This window comes from Haemaphysalis longicornis, unplaced genomic scaffold, assembly GCF_048455015.1.
Source record: "Haemaphysalis longicornis isolate Haplotype H1 unplaced genomic scaffold, Haemaphysalis longicornis Haplotype H1 scaffold_5, whole genome shotgun sequence".
Lineage (NCBI taxonomy): Eukaryota > Metazoa > Arthropoda > Arachnida > Ixodida > Ixodidae > Haemaphysalis > Haemaphysalis longicornis.
Genome location: NW_027526385.1, coordinates 196640793 through 196660256, shown reverse-complemented (window position 1 = coordinate 196660256; position 19464 = coordinate 196640793). Strand labels below are relative to the sequence as shown.

The following is a 19464-nucleotide window of genomic DNA, read 5'->3' as shown; positions in this document are numbered from 1 at the left end:
GTCCAAGCACGACAGTCACCGATGGCGCTCTTATACCAGTCGTGCTAGGCCACTCGTTAGAGAATACATCGCTATTTGTGCGAGTAAGGACGTGTCCAGTAGAGTTGCGTCTGGTTGAGGGTTCGGGGCGGTGAAGGTACGGTGGCGATTGAAGGCTGGACATGTCCAGACCAAGTGCCGGAGGTCGGCTGGGAGGCTTGACTGGCAATGAGGACATCGGGGAGGAAGGTGAGGCGTGTACCATTTACTAACTGTTTCCGGTGTGAAGGCAGTGTTTGTGATAAACTTGTTGATGAAGATGTGGCCACTACGTGGTAAGGGCGGAAGTTTACTTAGGTAGCCGGTAGAGTAAGGTTTTTTAGTCGTTGACGTCTATCCAATTTGTAGCGATGAATCCGCAACGACGGAGATGGTGTAGATGAACGAGACGGTTCCTCGTCTGAGACCAGCGGAGTTTGAGTTAATGCACACTCCTGTGCGGCCGCATGAGCCGCCTGGTTACCAGTCGAGTTTGGCTCGTGGCCAGGTACCCGGTCAAAGCGGACAGTGATGTGGTTCCGTTGAATAATTTGCACTTGGTAGAGAATTTCATCCACAATGGGGTTAGTGGTGGTATGGGAGCGAAGTGCCTGTATGCCCTCGTAAGAGTCCGTGATGAGTCGAAGTGAAGGTGGGAGGGCCGCAATGGAGTCATACAGGAGGAATGATAAAGCGGCGTTCAAAGCGTGCAGTTCTGCTTCGAAACTTGTTAAGGTGGGGTTCATCATGGTGCAATAACCCGACAGAGCAGGAAGTTCGGGGCACGTCCATGCATGGCCAACACATTGAGGGGCCACGCTGGCATCAGTGTATATATCAACTGCGCCTTCCTGTTGCGCCGATTGCATCTGCAGAATTCGTTGTCTAAGCAACTGGGGGTTTCTGTGTCCGATGGGGCGCGAGTGCGGCGCTGTCACTCATGTCCAAGGTGCGATAGGCACTGGAAATGTGCATGCACGTTGTGGGGATTTTGCGTTCGCCCCATGCAATCAGTGACAGCCCTTGGTGGGTCAGCGGCCCCTTGAAGGAGGCCTGTGCTTTGGCCTCTTCGATGATTGCTGAGACATGTGGAAGGGGAACCGATTGCTCTAAACTGTGGATGGGGGTGTGCCGAGGCAGTCCGCTGATCACGAAAGAGTAGCCCTATGTAGTACCTGTATGGTCTGCGTGTGAGTTTTATTGAGGTCGTAAACCAGTGCCCCGTAAGTAAGGGTGCTCAGTGTGACGGCCCTGGCTAACGCCTGTGTGGCGGCTTGAGTTGCTCCTCCATATTTGTTAGAGAGGCGCCGAATGTTTTGAAGCATGCCTTTCAACTTTTTCTTTAGGCGCTGTAGCCACGTGTTAGCGCTGGTCTTCGTTCCAATGGGAAGACCTAGCAACATTATGGGGTCTGTTGAGGCGATTATCGTCTAGTTCGAAATTGTCACTGGAATGGTGGGGATCGATGGAGGTGGTTTGTAGCCGTACACTGCCAAGAGCTCTGTCTTCTCTGGAGCGAGCGTAAGCCCCAACTCGCACAATGATGACTCTAGACTGTGGGCAGCCGCTTGAAGTTCGATTATTTGATCTTCCAGAGAAGGAAAGTCAGCTGCCTCTGTCCATATAGTAATATCGTCCGCATAAATGGTGAAGCGGGCCGCGGTTTCAGTGTCGAGCCGGCGTGCTACCCGGGACATTGCCAAGTTGAACAATAGGGGTCCCAAGATTGATCCTTGAGGGACTCCTCTATCCAGGTAGTAAGTGAGAGGATCCCATCCCGGGTGAGACCCCTGCAGTCGTATGGGGCGGCTTTGCAAGAAATTGCGAATCCAGGTATGGGCTCTGCTGCTAGGATAGGCTTTGGCTAGTTCCTCAAGTATCACCGCCTGGCTAACATTATCAAATGCCTTTCGAAGATCGATGGCCATGACGAGGTCTGGATCTCCTCTGTTGTAATGGGGCCGGTTCATGACCCGCCGTAATAGCCACAGGCTGTCGTGCGTCCCTAAGTTGGGTCGAAAACCAGTCTGGGCAGGATGAAAGTAGGATCTTACGTATTCAAGGTGGTGGATGATGCGGATATTGATGAGCCTTTCGATTAGTTTGCACAATACAGGTGTTAATGAGATGGGGCGCAGATTTTGGAGGTTATCGGCCGTCTTCTTTGGCTTTGGTATGGGGAAAATGAGTGTAAGCTTTAAATGGTCCGGAACAAGACCTTGCTCCCATAAAGAATTAATTTGAGTGAGTAGGTGGGGCAGCGCCTCGGGGGGCAGATTACAGAGGTGCTTCCAGGTCACGTTGTCGTGTCCGGGGGCAGATTGTTGTCGACCCAACCTTATAGCCGTATAGAGTTCCGCCATAGTAAACGGAGAATCTAATTCGGAATCAGGATTGTCGATGGGGATAATGGGCAACGGTGGTGGAGGTAGCGTAGAAGCCGTAGGGAAAAATGTGGTAATAAGCCGTTTCTCCACATCACTTGCTGGTGCCGTCAGTGTGAGGGTCTCGAACAGTGGCTTGCGGCCCTTGCTTTTGCCGCTCAACTTGAGATGCAGTTTCCATAGGCCCGAGAGCCCACGCTCGTGACTGAGATCGCTACACATTGTCGCCCAGGAATCCTGATTTAGTTGTCGCTGATAGTCTGAAATCAGGCGATATTGCCGGCGGATTTGTTGTAAATCTCTGTGTCTTTTTCCTCTAACTCGGTAAGTGCGAGTAAGCTCGTGCACTCTTTGCCAAAGGTTTGCCAGATGATTGTCCATGTGCCCAGTGTCGTCACGGCATTGGATGGTCTCTTGCGCTTGCGCAGATGAAGTAGCAATCAAGTTGCAAAATTCGTCCAGCGATGCCGGTGGGTTGGAGGTTAGTATAATGTGTCGAAATTTGTTCCAGTCGGCCCTGGTCACTGCTTTGGCTACAGTGTACACTGTACTTTGGCTGATCTCACGGTCTTGCTCCTTAGCCTTATGAGGATGGGTAGGTGGTCGCTGCCCCACGTAGTCGCATATGGAGTCCACGCTTGAACAAGTCCGGCAGTCTCCCAAGTGAGGTCGGGCGAAGTGTCGCGTTTAGCAGCGTGAAGGCCGATGCGAGTGATTGCGCCTGGGTCGTTAATGAGATGAAGACCTGCTGCTTCTGCAGCATACTCCAAGGCTTTACCCCTAGGGTGAGTTCTGTTGTAACCCCATAAGGTGTTGGGGGCATTGAAGTCTCCACCCATGGGTGCCTGGAAATCGGGAGGTTAAAACATGCAACCAGGTAAAGGAAGCAGTGGTGGAGGATGAGGTAGTTGGCTTGTAATAGGCGGTGGCCACGCTAATGGGTTTTCCTCCAGGTAGGCGCGTATGTACTGCCACATACAGTTATGCGGCTACAAAGGAAGGCTGTACAGCTTTGGTTAGATACTTCGCAAGGGAATAAAAATACTTCGCAAGGGTTCCGGCGGTTGACTTCACCTTGAGTCCAGCGCCCATCGACATCATGCAGTCTATTTCCCGACTAAACTTCTAACCAGGAGGCTATAGCCGTTTGTAGCGCAAGCGTGAGCGTAGGGTATCATCATTTGTGAGCACTTACGCGCTCGTATAGGCTCGAGGCAGGGGCACGGATGTATGGTTAGCAACCGCCATCAACATGTTATGGAGAGGAAGACGTGAACGAAGATGTATTTACAAGGCGTATTCACACCCGCTGTGGTGGCTCAGTGGCTAAGGCGTTGTGCTGCTGGGCACGAGGATGCTGGTTCGATTCCCGGCCGCTGCGGCCGCTTTTCTGATGGAGGCGAAAAGTAAAAACGCCCGTCCGTACGAGATTTTGGCGCACGTTAAAGATCCCGAGGTGGTCAAAATTAATCCGGAGCCCTCCACCATCAACCGTATTTACAGAACAGAAGGCCCCGCGCAGACCAAGAACGCCAGAGCTTCGTCTACTTCATTTTCAATACATCTCAGAGTCGACCTGAGCGCGCCCAGCGTCTTGTTTTGGCTACAATTAAGCACATGTCCGAGCAGGCTAGGCACTGGCGTTCGTGTATCCTTCCTCTGTGGCTGACGCGCCATAACAATACTGTTGTACTTTATATGGCTAATACGAAACAAAATAACGCGAAACTGCGGTGTCGCAGTTTCGCGTTGCATGCGCAGGGCAACTCTGGCTTTCACTGTAGGTGTGAGTTCGTTGCAAATCTACCAGATCATCCAATGGGTGTTAATTCGATCGTCGCATTGATAAGAAGTAGGTCTCACATTTTTGTTTTCTGCTTCAATAGCGCAGAATTTGCGGTGCAAACGTGACAGGGATGTAAAAATTACACATAAAACTATCAATTCCTATTCATTTTTCCAGTATTGCTGTTTTTTAAAATAAATTTTAGCTTTATGATGCTTACTGAAAATAGTTAAAAGCGTGTTTTCGTGTATATTTGAAGTAACCTGCATTTTACTTGCAAATCGCTGTTTCCCGGCAACAAGTGTGTTTCTCGATGGCGCAAAGCACCTTCTGCTGCTCTGTGTTGTCGCTCTTTCTTGCGCTCGTTGCAGATGACAGACAAGAACAGGCTTTTGACGGACTTCCCTTGCGGGTCTTGAGAGGGGGAGCAAGCCCCCACCCACCGCGCGCACCCGCATGAAACACGCCTTGGAAAACGAGGGGAGGGGCGGTGGGCAACAATAGGACTGGTCATGAATGGGACCGGTTGTTGACGGAGCTATTCGGGCCCTTTAATGTCTCTGATTGAACTGAGGGAACAAAGGCAACTGAGAGGAAAGTCGCCTTCCCTGGGAAATGTTTAGCGCGGACTCGCAGCGGCCAAAAACCACAAGTGGTGCCCGATTGGGGCTGTAATTTATCCTCCTCAACATGCTGGCGGCTGGGCTCATAACACAAAATAAACACGCGCGCATACACACTTACAACCGTTGTCTCAGCACATCTCCGGCGTCAAACTGCAGTCAATCACTGAAATAATGTGGCTGCAATTTTTCAAAGCATTGGCGTAGCCAGGATTTTATACCGGGGGAGGGGGGGGGGGTTGTTAGCCTCCCTTCCCGCCCTCACCCGTCACCCGTAAAGCTTACCCACTAAACTGCATTTCTGTCTCTTCGTCACGATGTCTGCTAAGAACAGACAGTTGGTTTCATTCGCCTAGAGCGTCCTTTTTGTTTATTTCAAGCCTAATTCGAGATAGCTAGGTGATTGTGTATACTCTTCAACCAATTTAACAATGTAACAAGCGGGGACCTTATTTCAGGTCATAACATATAAGTTACGCCAGGGCTCGCGAGTTGAAGAAGTGGAAGGGGTTCGGACACACGAAGCGCGGCACATTTATGCATTCGGAACAATTTCAAACAGCTGCCTCTCCCTGCACATTGACTAGAGCTCTGATCTTTCTAATGTCAGGGGCCCCAAACAGACATCTGTCCTCCTTAATTGTCTCTCCAGTCATCGACCGACGCTTGTGATACTTCATCGAACCTAGTTTCCATGGCGCAACGCATGCTTTAGGAGGGGTGAGCACGTTTCCCCATGTCGCATTTCCCCAGTCGCAGTTTTCCTGCCCCGCCTTCCCCGTGTCTCAAAATCCCGCTGTCCATAATCTCTGTCTTTCTTCCCACGTGTTGCGCTTCCCACGACAGCCCTCTCCTCGAGCTGTGACGGGAGGTAACGGAGGTTGCGTGAAGGCTGCGGAAAAGATTAAAACGAAAAGCTGAGAGAGGCACGCGTCGATCGCGGAAAAGAAGATAAAAAGGTGGCCTCTTTGGTATGAAAAATATATACGTGACTGGCTGAACGAGCATGTAGCTTCCAGTGGTCTGTCAGCTTAAGGCTGGTAATATGCTATTAGGAATTGTTGACCCAAGCTGCCAGAGCTGCTCAAACGAGCCGGAAGTTGGCCGCGGAAGACACGCCAGAGATAGCAGAATCGGTGGCGACACGCCGACGGCACGAGATGCAAAGTTCCATATATGTGAAATAAGGAAATAACCCGAAATATCCTCATCCTTTTAGTATGTCAAAATGGTGAACAGGGAGCCAGAAGAACCGAGCGGTACGCGCTGGAGCCTGGAAGCGTTATCTGGCGCGTGCGATTCACGTTTACACGAAATACCCGTCCTAGATGACCCCCCCCCCTCCTCCGCCCCACCTCCCTCACGAGAAATTTCGGGGGGAGGGCGTGTTTTGACCCCCTGTACCCCTGAGGACTTTGGTAAAAGCCAGTTGTCGTATTGTGCAATTAGTTTGAACATTTCTTTAATGCTTCACGCATAACATTACTCTGCCGTTGTAACTTAAAGGGGTCCTGAAATGCCTTCCGCCGATGCATGGATGTACATGTAACCAAATAAAGCAATGTATTAGCAATCTCCTCCTGCAAGAATTTTGTTAAAGCGATGAGTATTAGCTGAGAAATCGTAAATCAAAAACCGCGAATTATCGTCGCGCCGTATTTCCTCCTCCTTTCAACTGTTTCTTGTTTCTTCGCTGTTGGCCTCCCCTCCCATGATGCTCCGCTCCTCAGCGGTGACGTACTTCCGCTATTGCGCTCCCACAGACTGCCGTCTGCTACGGGCCAGCTCTTTCGGCTTTTTCATCTCTGTAGACACCATGGACACAGGCTGGAAAAGCGAACGAATGACCTGGCCGCATGTGTGCGGCCTGGCCTTGCCCTTTCGCGGTGTACGTAGGTGCAGTTGGTATCGGCGGCGAACTCGCAGCCGCGTGGGGAGAATCGTGCGCTCGTTCCCTTTGGTGCACCGCGCACTGTTTATCCAAAAAGCGCGGTCTCAGATGTGGCCCCGCTGGTGCCGGGTGTTATTTTGCGGTGGTTGTAATTCCTACTACCGGCGGCATGTGAAAAAAGACATTTTCAACCGACACAGAACCCGTGCACAAAACGCGCCGGATCGGATCGCTTTATCAGCGGCGATGAACGTGAAGGCGAAGAGCAAACCAACGCTGCACTCGATCAGCGAGAACCCGTGTTCTGACAAGCTGCACCCATGTGTTGCATTCAACACTGACGGGAAAGCGTTTGTTTGCACTTGTTTGGATAGTCGTAAAATGTCCAAACACTCCGGCACTCCGCTAGCAGATCAGCCGGCGAGACATTTCGGAAAACATTTGACAGATGGCGCCGTATGCATTAGTGTGTCGCTACGCAAAACTGATGAGACGCTCTACTAAAACTCCCATCGCGGTGTCACGTAGCGGGACGCAAAAATTTAGCGTTTAGCGTATGCAAAGGCCACAAACGCTGTACTAAAACTCTATTAGCAGCAAAATAGCGTGCGTATGTGAAACCGCTTGCGTTTACAAAGCTGCACGCCGAGCGCGTACGTTTCAAACCTAGTGACATCGTTTAAATACACTGGCAAGCACAGTGTAACGTAGTCAGATATCAACCGTATGCTCAGGCGACAAGCAAGAGCTTGTTTTATGTGGGGCGGAGATTGCGCATAAAGGCCCGTTCGCACTTGCGACGAAAGCGAGTGAGAGCGGCAGGAATTCCGTCGCTTTGTCGCGCGACGATCGTTTTTGTCGAATGGTCGGGACAAATTTTGGTTGCGCGACAGAATTCCCGTCGCTTTCGCTCGCTTTCGTCTCAAGCGGGAATGGAAAGTTCTGCCGCTGCCGTCTGCTACGCAGCTCGGAGGTAACCGCGCGATCTGCTCGGGCCGGATGAACGCGCACACTCCCGCACGGCAGCGCCCCAAGCGGCAGACGGCCGCGTACATCGCTCCCGGCGCCCGCCTGGAGCCCGCCCTCGGCACACTAGCCAATATATTTCAGGCACTATAATGGAGGAAAGATTTTTTGCTTCCGATGAACCTAGTTCTTTGCCCCTGTGTTTTTAAATACGTGAAGTGGTTAGCACGTCGTCCTCACGCAGCTCTGTATCGTCGTAGCATCGCTGATTGTCCGAACGAAGCTTGCAGCTAAGCCAATGCAGCGACCGAAGCTGTGTGTGTGTGTGTGCATCGCCTCCTGTGTGTTGTGGACGCGTTCGTTTCGCGATGAAATGCGACATTGTACTTCTGCGGGTGGATAGTGCTTTCCATGGTCTGGATTATCTTTCTCGAACGACGTACCACTCAACCTCGCATGGGGTATGTGCAGTGTGCCTGGCTAAAAGCCTTCTCGCTTGCGCGCCAGAGTTGTGACTTGCTGCTCGTCCCCGCAAACCGGGTGTGAGGTGAGTGCCGTATTTACGACGGGCAGGAGGAGGCAACTCATCGTCTGTCAATCGCGGTTCAGACTTGCAACGCATGTTGTGACGTTGCGTTCGTTCGAAACGCATCTCTGGATTGTTTTGAAGTTGAATAAAATGTACGCGTCAAACCCGGGCATACGGCTCAGGGCGTTCTCTGCGATTGCACCAAAGAAGTGCCACGGGACTTTCTTTATGGTACGTACTCACGTAAGATAAAATCCACGTCGTGTTATGGCCGTGTTGCATTCAATACAAACGGTTAAGCGTTTGTTTACACTTGTTTCGTTTGTCGTAAAATGTCAAAGCACTCCGGCACTCCGCTGGCAGATCAGCCGGCGAGCCGACGCTGAGCAGACGACTCATCTCTTTGCCGGAAGTGCGTGAAAAAGCCGCCCAATAGCAGGATGTCTAGCTCATGACGAACATCTGGGAATCGATGATGTAGACATGTGAAGATGGCGGCGTCCAAAAACACGAAGGAAAGGGTGAGAAAAAAGCGACAAACTTTGCAACAAAAGTGTGAGCTTTCCGCTGCGCGTAAAAGAGTAATACTTGGCACAGGTGACGTTGGCGACCCAATCTAGCGATTGCGCTAGTTCATTTAGTGTGCTTAAAATGCCTTTCAGGGCCCCTTTAAATATTATGCTTACGTTCAGATTTATTATGCTACCTGACAGTATTACCTCGAGCATTTTAATAACGTTAAATTTCTAAAGTTACTTCAACGTTATGCCTTGAACATTGTAATAATGTTGCAATTAGGTGTTACCTATAACGTTGCTGTGCGGTTGCTTCCTAACATTATAATAATGTTTACATTTTTACATCCCATTAATGGTCTGCCGTGAACATGCTCTGAACGTTATTATAATGTTTGAATTTTTACATTACTTTGATGTTGAGTCCTGAGCATTGTAATAACGTTACCATTTCTAACATTGGTTTAAGTTGTTTCCTGAACATGCCCTGAACGTTGTTATAATGTTTGTATATTTACATTACTTTAATGTTGAGTCATAAACATTGTAATAACATTAGCATTTCTAACATTGGTTTCAAGTTGTTTCCTAAACGTTAAATAAATGTTGGGAACAAAACGTTAACATACATGTTTGTTTTCAACGTAAAAATAACGTTTCTAACATAACATAAACATTGAATGTTTTTTTAAACGTTACATAAACATTGCCACGTAACATTTAACGCCATTTAAACTTTCACAACTTCCAGATAACGTTATTCTAATGTTCTGTGCTACTTGGGTAATGAGGAACTGGTCCACTTCAGTCCGCTGGGGCTGGCACGGAGGATTGAGCGGAGACGGGCATCGTGGATTCGGCGAGTTGAAGTGTCAGTTGTTCCGAAGAGCTGATGAGCTCTGTGCGCCGAGAAGCTCCAAACCGGCGTTATGGTATCACGGCGAAGAAAGTGGTGGCGCCGATGACTACCGGCGGGAAGACAGAGCTTAGGCCCGAGGTCGCGAGGCCTGCTGACCGAGCTCTGCGTCACCGGTGCTGCGACGCACCGCTCACTCGTGGGCCGGACACCGGCTTCTTTCGGCGGCATCCACGGCTGTCATCGGGCCTACACAGCGACGGATGGTGACTCGGACAGCAGCGCCGGCGAAGGACCTCGGACCGACACCGCGAGGGCACCGTCTCACTATCGCCTTCTCCGGACTACTTCTTCCTTCTCTTCCCCTTCGATGTAGCTTTTTTCCTTGAGCGAGCGTTGCACCATCCGTTCGGAGGATTAGCCACCACACTGCACTGGACCTAAAAGATACCAAACCGTCCTTATTTACGAAAATATTGCGCAGAATTGAACATTTTACAATAAGAAATGGCGCGGGTCTTGAGGCAAAAAGAGAAAGATGGCCGTGTATCTGCACACCCCGCTGAAAATGTAGTCGAAAGATGTTAGTCTTCTGTCACCCCTGCTATGTAAATTCCCCCTTTCTCTTTCCCGCCCGCCTCACATTCAAGGATAACCACAGTGGAGGTTTGGTCCGTTCAATTCATTTTTCCCGCGTTCCACCGCTCGCGCGCCGTAGCAATTTGTTACTGTTGGACTTCTTACAATACCGCCACGAGCTCGAGCGCGTGCGCCTTTTTTGTATTTTCGGGTAAAAACATTGTTTTCGACGCGTATTTCTGTAATTTTCTATCGCGAAAATCAAGCAGTCGTGTATATTTAGCTAAAAGAACACTGAAAATAATACTTCTGTATTGCTGTTTTGCCTCAAATATGTGCAATGTTTTATTTTTCTGAATAGTGTCGACAAGTATGAAATTTGTTCACAGACTTAGCGGTTTGGAAAAATTTTGCGCACGTACAAACTTGGCGTTCCAGAATTTCTTTATCTTTTGGCCGGGTACATCAATTGAGGGACAGACAGACAAACACAAATTTTCGGCTTCAGTAGCCAACCCCCCTCCCCCCCCCCCCCGAAAAAAAATGAAGCACCCATGCATATTTTAATAGAGCAACACTTCAAATATCACTAATGTAAATTACCTCACATTAGCGTAATGTTTTGTTCTTGTTCAACACTGTTGACAAGTATGAACATTGCCACCGGATTTAGATGTTTAGTTTGTCGGCGGGTATAAACGTACTGTGCAGATTCTGTTTCACTTTGCCCGCGCGGCTGATGCGTGTGACAGACAGACAGACAGACAGACAGACAGACAGACAGACAGACAGACAGACAGACAGACAGACAGACGGACGGACGGACGGACAGACAGACAGACAGACAGACAGACAGACAGACAGACAGACAGACCAAAATTTCCGCGTTCAAGTAGCCCAAGAAAGACTATCGTTTTAAGAAAAATAACATCGGCGCTGTTTGGGATTGAATCGGGGGCCTAACAGCGGAATTCTTGTAGCTGCTGCATAAAATAATAGGAGGAGTGTTAAGCGAAACATTAGATGGCGTTGGATGCGCCCTGGAAATGCCAGGCTTGCATCCACAAGGAAACGGAACCTGCCTGATGGGAATCGAGCACAGAACCTCCGGAGGTATGTGATTCGAGCATGCATGATACGTTGTGCCACTACGGCTGACTTGTGCCAGTTGCCTAAAAGTGACCTAGTAAATGGGTTGTGGCCTCGAGACGTGAAACGTGTGTTACAGACATAACTGAGTTCTGCATCAGTTCCTTGTGCATGTCTTGCAGAAGTAGCCATTCGGCGAGCGGCAAGGTACGCGCGCCGCTTCAATGCCCCATTTTCTTGGCGATGAGAACCTGTTCCGGCCTAACAAAAGTGTCGCCATCATACGGCACCCGATTAAAACCTTTGAAACGTGGCCAGGTTCAAAGTTGGAGTAATCTCGCGTTAACCTGCAGAATACCAATTTAATAATGATGCTCTAACAGTGGGACAGTAATTCCGAGAACTGACATTAACTTCAATGAATTATAAATGTTCTAAAGTTAGCAAATCCCAAAGTGACTGCTAATCTTAAGGGGCTGCTAATTTTTAAGTTCACTCATGTCTTTTTCAAACAGGGCATTTCACCTGATTTCGAGCCCGTGGGCTCGGCTGGGTGTTGCTAGAATTTGTTGAAAACATGGCGCACCTTTTTTTACAGAAAAAACGCTTATGGACCTGAAAAATCAAACCACCACGCCGGAACGCACGCCGATCAACGAACGCCCGCGCAGCTCCCCTGCCGTGGTTTGAACCGTGGTGACACCCACCGGAGCGGGCGGAAACTATAATGGCAAACTGTTCGCATGGCGACGCAGTGAAACATCCCCCTCGCGAGGGGCACGATCAAATGCAGAACATTTCCGGGGGCGCACGGCGTTAAGTAGTTTGCGTTACGTTAATGTTGTTGCACTTGTGGCAACTGCTGACGAGAGAGCGCTCGTCAGCAGTAATTTGAATGAGTCAAGGATATAAGGCGCGTTCGTAGCCTCCCATTCTGTGTCGGCTTTGTGGCGCAGTGGGTAGGGAACCATGTACATTAAGTTCCGCCCGCAGGGTCGAGGGGTCGAAACCAGGCGCGGGATAGTATTTTTTTTATATAGTGTAGGGGGAGGAGTGCGGACTACGACTACGGACGTCAACGCGGGTGACATCGTGAGTTACTGAAATGCTCTGCATTTAATATACCGAATCAGGCGGATGGGGCGGTGACGCGGCGGCAGCACCATGCACCCCATCCATCCACCGACACCGATCCACTACACCCCATTACCGTATACCCGCACAGGGAATCGAGCAATGGCGAGGACAGCTGTCGTCACTGAAGTTCGTGTATTCGCATTCACCTCTCGTGACGAGTGCTTAATATAGGTGTCGCTGAGCTTCTTTTAATGACGAAACACATAGTGCCCACAAAGTCGGAAACATCGTTTCTTGCAAAGGGGCTCACCATGCGCTGAGAATTTCATAGGATATGTATGTATGCATTGAGAGACGTCGACCAGGGGCCGTGGTGAAGCGTTTATTGCAGGGCAACGGTGCGACCGACTTTGGTGTGGAACCAGCCAAGATGGAGGCCAGAAACGAACGCGCCCGTCGGCGAGATGATGATGGGGAGCGATGCGTGAATGAAGACGAAGCAGGTAATGGTAGTGTTCCTAGCTGGTGCAGGTTATGGTGAGATTGATTAGTGCAGCACATGATATCCGATAAGACTTAGAGACTGCTCACAGTACGTATGTGTATGTATGTATGTATGCATGTATGCATGTATGCATGCATGTATGTATGCATGCATGCATGTATGTATGTACGTATGTATGCATGTATGTATGTATGCATGTATGTATGCATGCATGCATGTATGTATGTATGGACGTACGTATGTATGTATGTATGTATGTATGTAAGCATGTATGCATGCATGTATGTATGTATGCATGCATGCACGCATGCATGTATGTATGTACGTATGTATGCATGTATATATGCATGTATGTATGTATGTATGTATGTATGTATGTGTGTACGTATGTATGCATGCATGTATGTATGCATGTATGCATGCATGTATATAGGCATGTATGTATGTATGTATGTATGTATGTATGTATGTACGTACGTATGTATGTATGTATGTATGCATGCATGCATGCATGTATGTATGTATGCATGTATGTATGTATGTATGTACGCATTAGGCTTCGTCAAAAAACGCGAACTTGTCCTCTCTACGTGCCCTGGAAAAACAAACAAAGAATGCCCCACGGGGCTCACCGCCTTCGCAACGATGCCACGTCTGTGTATATGAAAGGTCGGAGGAAGCAAGAAGCGTCTAGAGCAAAATAGACCTTTTGTCTTTGCGCACATTCACTGGGGGCGGGCAGCGAATGAGCCCAGGAAACATTACCAGGCATTAGCAGCAGCGCATGGGAAAACTCTTTCGCCCGTAAATGGTAACAATTTTATTTTGTTCGGTACAGACCTGTTAAAAAAATAATGGTTCGGCTTCGGGCTAAGCTCCGGTAACAGAAACTATCCCTGTTTTTAGTTCGGGTTCGGTTCCGGGCCAACACCTCTACTTCGTGGCGAATAATTCAAAACCACGAGCGTCATTGTTACTTTTTGCGCGGAAACACAGTTATCGAGTGTTCTTTCTTTGAGGTGTGCCACATTTGAAACAAATTGTAGAAGGCAATAAATTGAGGCTGTAGGCTCTCGCCAATGCGCACTGCAGCAAGCCCATTTGTCGCCGTAAGACCTATGCCGCCATGTGATGGACTCAGCCGATGGTTCATGGCGTTCTTAGGCGTCGCGGTGGCTCAGTGACCAAGGCATTGTGCCGCTGAGCCCGAGGACTTCGGTTCAATGCTAGTCCCCATGGGCACTTTACTGACGGGGAATGCAAAGCAAGATCACCCGTGTGTCGAGATTTCGTTCCAAGCGAATGATTCACGTAGTCGAAAATTAATCTGAACCACCCCAATAGAGCGCGCCTCGAAGCTCAATTAAGCTTTGGCGCGTAAAGCACCCAAAATATGAATCATATATACCGCCTGCTGGCTTCAGTGTGTGTGATATTCCCTTTCCGCGGCCTTGCACTCATGCGGCCGCGAACATCGGCGGATATACAGGTTAGCAATAGCGGTGCGCATACCTTCCCAAGTTCGTGAGCGAAAATATAGCGTTCATATCCCAGTAATTGATCATAAGAAGAAAAATGCGTGAGCTATTACGAGGCAGATTATCCGTAAAAGAGAAAGGCTACGCCAAAGGACATTGACCGCGCATAATGAACTGCGCATGAGTGAAGCGTTTCATTGTGAACCGGTACATTTCAAATTTTGGAGGGATTTGACGCGCCGAAGCTACGCCTGGGATACAGGAGGCGCGCCGTAGAGGACGGCTCCGGATTAATTTAGGCTACCTGGGGATCTTTAACGCGCGCCGAAATCTCGACACACGAGCGTTTGGAACCGCTTTTCGCCTCCTTCTGAAAAGCGTCCGCCGCGGCCGGGAATCGAACCCACGTCCTTGGGCTCAGCAGCACAGCGCCATAGGCAGTGCGCCACCACAGCGGGTCGTGAACTTGCAACTGCTTTTTTTTTTCGGTTCAGTTCCGCGCACTAAAAAATAAAAGTTTTGATTCAGTTGGAGGAAATGTGTCTTTTCGGTTACGGTTTTCATTTTGGTTTCTGTTCTGGCTCAACAGCTCAATATATCTCAACATTGCGCCCAATGTGCGGAGAAAAAGACCAATTTATCTGTTGGGGGTAAAGCGAGAGAGTCGACATAAACCACAAATATATAACCCCGTCCATTGTTTGGATATTAGAATTGGCGTGGTTTGTTTTGTGAGGATTTATTTGTGTCTTATTTTTGTGGCACCATGCACTAAGATCAGGGGTGCCAATATTGGTTACATGAATTGATTCTCCGATATGTTCATTCATGAAATGAGTAAATAGTCACGTTGTTCACGGGCGTAGCCAGTGGGGGGGCGTTTCGGGGTGAGAATACTCCCGAAATGTACGCATGAACAAAAATGAATAATATATTGTTTGGGCGTCTCGCGCACTCGCTCTCTGTTTATCTTGTCATTTTCCTGGTGGATTATAGTGTAACACCCCCGAAATATACTTCTGCCTACGCCACTTATGTTGTTCGCATATCAAATGCAATCGGTGCCTGTAGGTAACGGTTTGAGTACATCAATAAATTTATAGTGGAAGGGGGCCAACAATCGCACCCTGCAGCTGGTGCCGTTTATTGTGCCATTCATTCATAGTACCATGAAATCTATAGCTCCATTCACTATTTTAGTGCGCCTGGTAAACAATATCAGCCTGGTTATCGATGGTTTCCCGACGGTCGCTATGGCAACAATATGGACACGCATTGAATCTGGAAACGGTAATAAAGGAATGTCCAGTTTTATTCGTGAAGTACGGGCTGAATAGGTCAGTTTGCATTACGGGTCGTGTGCCGTAGTGGACCCCCCCACGCACATCCACAAGTACGCACCCCCCACACGTGTGTGTGTGTGTGTATGTATGTATGTATGTATGTATGTATGTATGTATGTATGTATGTATGTATGTATGTATGTATGTATGTATCTGTCTATCTATCTCTCTCTCTCTCTATATATATATATATATATATATATATATATATATAATATATAATTTAAGAAAACTAAATCAGACATTGAAGGACTAAAAATTCACTTAGGCCACTTGTAGACCCCCAACATAAACCGAAAAATACATTTCTAAAGGTATACCTTGCAATCAGCTCCAGCAAAACCCTCCAAAACTAGGTAGAAGCTCTCAAACATACCGAAAAAAAAATGGGGTCACCCCTTCCTCATTTTTTTTTTGTCCCAATAGTTTGTTGTTGTCGCTGTAATAATGCTACTAAAACGCTAAAAACGACATTAAAAGACACGGCCGAAATTGCATACGTTTGGAACAGAATAAAATAAAGAATCAAATTACAGCCCAGACTATTCCGTTCCTTTAGAACCGATCGAGATAACGTATTCGAACAGGTAGGAATTTAGGTCAAAAATGTGACTTGAATATTCTGCTGCATTACTTCATCCGACAAACAATCCAGATTTTCGATGGAACCATACAAAAACAATTGGCAATTCTCGATCGGCTGTCGTAAATTCAGTCCCATTAAAAGAACCCATGAAGCAGCTTCTTGTTTTGGTTCCAATCCAGCGTTTATAGCCGGAAATGCTAACATTTTCTTTTGCTGTACATTCGCGCAATCATCTAAATTTAACATTACTGACATCTATTTCTGCGAAATAATGCAATATCACTCGAATTTCAGCACTTCAAACGCTACGCTCAAGACCGCTGCCCCCAGCCAAAACACGAATACCGCGCCTGCCATTGGCGACAGGCGAAAAATAGTTGCGCATCGGGCGTAACCGCAAATATCAATTTTCGCCGGTGTTCTGCTTGCATGTACGACTCTGAGATGTAACGAAGATATCGTTTCGTTGACATAATCAAGGCAGTCACTATTTTCACACACGGCAAAAGCTGGGTCCAGCCCGCGAGCCCGCCCAAAAACCCGCACACACGGTCGCCCCATTGCCAGCAAGGCGTTCGTAACGGCCCGTAGCAAAGACGTTAAAATCTAGCGCGCAACGCGCGATTCCAGCAAATTTATGCACCGACAGCTTCACAGACATCACCCATGAATGAATACAGGCAATGCGCACACGTTTCATGCTCAATTAAAGTCACAATTTCAAATGGTCCGCTGAATGCCGAAAAGTGGCCAAAACGCACTTCGCGGTCTCTCGCGCCGTAGCATTACATGGGGTGCCAACGGAAAAGCTAAATTTTCGGCCATATATTCGCGCGCCCCGCGATAAAAGGTGGCGTACATGGACAAAAGAACCGCCTTTTAGAGTTTGCCACAGATATTTAGGTGAAACAATTCGGAAATTCGTGAAAAATCCCGAAAATAAGAGGCGCCCGAGCGACGGCGATTCCCGTCTTCTCGACGAACTACGTCACAAACGGCCGGGGAGACAAGTCGGCATTTTCGCTTGCCGCTCCTCGAAACGGGCGTGAAACGACACAAAACATGTGCCAAACTGTGCTATATCGTCACCCTGAGCTTCGATGCAAGTTTCACGCTGCAAATCAACCGCTAAGTTGCGAAAAACACGAAAAAACCGATCGTCGCCAGCGGCCAGCGAAGCTGTCAACATGGCGGGTCGCAGCGAAAGTGTGCTTCCCCGGCTATTTTCGGTCGCGTCTCACCCTCGATTCGCGCCGTTAAAATTCGAGCAAATGCCTGAAATATGTCAATGGAACATTGAATTTCATTTTTCGAGCCATGTCAGAGTGCCCGACGCGACAGCGCGCGAACGCCGAAACTGGAACCGTGGAAAACGCACAATCTCGCTGCTACCGGCGTGTCAAAAAACAAAATATTCGAAATATTCGCCGCTTCCTATCAGCGGGAAACTTTGCAGCAAGCTGGCCAAATACCTCTGCTAGACAACCGTTAAATTTTTAAAATTTTATCACGCGCCGCCAAAGCGCGCGCGATCGTTTTTATGTCACAACAAACACAATCTCAAATTTGAGCGGCTGCATTTGCGGCGCTCGGCTGCGCGAGATGTTGTAGTTTTCCCGGAGGTCCGCGCGCCGCCAATAAAAGCGCCCGCTCTCCGCTCGCTCGTTCATTCGCTCTCTCGCTCTTGCGCAGTTAGCTCGTCCGTTGCTCTTCGCCCGTTCGCTTCGCCGTTCGAGTCCACGTCCGTCGTCATGTCTGAAGCCGAGGTCAAGCCCGCTGCTGCGACGCCCAAGGCCAAGGGTCGTAAGTCCGCCGCCGGAGGTGCCAAGAAGGCGAAGAAGCCCGCGAGCCACCCCAAGTACACCGACATGGTGAAGAAGTCCATCGAGGCGCTGAAGGAGCGTGGCGGTTCGTCTCGCCAGGCCATCCACAAGTACATCATGGGCCACTTCGACGTCGGCAAGGACACCAAGGTCGTCAACACGCACCTGAAGCTGGCGCTGAAGCGTGCCGTCTCATCTGGCCTGCTGAAGCACTCCAAGGGAACCGGCGCGTCCGGATCCTTCCGTCTGGCCGACAAGGCGCCCGCAGCGAAGAAACCAGCCGGAGCCAAGCGGGGACCCAAGAAGGCTGCGGCGGGAGCCAAGCCGAAGAAGGCAGCGACCGCCAAGCCCAAGACTGCCAAGCCAAAGGCGGCGAAGAAGCCGAAGGCCGCCAAGCCCAAGAAGGCGGCTGCTGCCAAGCCCAAGGCGGCGAAGAAGCCCAAGTCGCCCAAGAAGGCGAAGTCTCCCAAGAAGCCCAAGGTCACCAAGAAGGCTACCCCCAAGAAAGCAGCGAAGTAGTAAGCCTCCTCATCTTCACAACCCATCCATGCCTTCATACCTCGCCGTCATCAAAGGCGCAGTGCATCGTTAACGTCACGTAAGGCGCTACCACTACTTCACCCCTCATGTCCATCGAAGAGGCTCATCCCCCGATCTCTGCCCGAGTGTGCCGGACTACCCACCAGCCGTGCGGACTTGTCATTTGTAAATACTCATCCATCGGACACTCACAACGGTGACATTGCTGCTTTGTCTCACTACCTGTTAAATTAAGCATTCTCGTGCGTTTGCTGTCTTGTATATATCATCGTCCCCCGTGAGATCAAGCTTTTATTACAAAAAAAAATAAACGATGTGTCATTGTCACCCGACCTTTGTGTTTTGCACTTTATTTACCATGACGAGACGTGTGCAGTTTGCATGTAGCTGCGCATGATTCGTTTGTCGACAATACAGCCATCCTGTTTGGCGCGTCGGGAAAACCGTTGGGAGGGCGCGCTTCTCTGCCGACAGGCGTGGCTCTGAACCGCGCAGTTTTTCGAATTCTCCTCCGGTTGTTTTTCATCGCCGGTTCTTTTGCCGACGGTTGACGCCGGCGGGCACGCTGCGCCATCTATCGGCTTTGCTACTAAGTTTGCGCCTGGCGTCGTCCTTTTATATTTTTCGGTGTTGCGTGCTTTTGCTGGCGGTGTTTCGCGAAGGCTGTCATGGGCCCAGGAAGGGCGCTCGTCATGTCTTTCGGGATTGGTTGACCCGACGGGTACTTAGCGCCGCAGGAAAGCCACGATTTCGGGAATGCTCGCGTGTTCGCTTGTCTTTTAGTAGCAGTGTGCGTGGAGATGTCTGGGAACTAAATTCGGTCTTGTCGCTCAGAGTCTGACCTCGAATACCGCAGCGGCCGCCATGTTTACGATT

General features: G+C 49.3%; 1 protein-coding gene across 1 annotated transcript; it reads left to right on the top strand.

The window, feature by feature from the left end:
- The first annotated feature begins 17883 nt into the window (after positions 1 to 17883).
- On the top strand, positions 17884 to 18920 carry LOC144138926 (histone H5-like). The gene has a single exon (XM_077671443.1). It carries the CDS (start codon positions 17977 to 17979, stop codon positions 18565 to 18567), a length of 591 nt encoding a protein of 196 aa, XP_077527569.1. The 5' UTR covers positions 17884 to 17976; the 3' UTR covers positions 18568 to 18920.
- The last annotated feature ends 544 nt before the right edge of the window (positions 18921 to 19464 follow it).

Excerpts from the sequence above, each read along its gene's own strand:
- LOC144138926 (XM_077671443.1), top strand. The coding sequence starts at position 17,977 with ATGTCTGAAGCCGAGGTCAAGCCCGCTGCTGCGACGCCCAAGGCCAAG.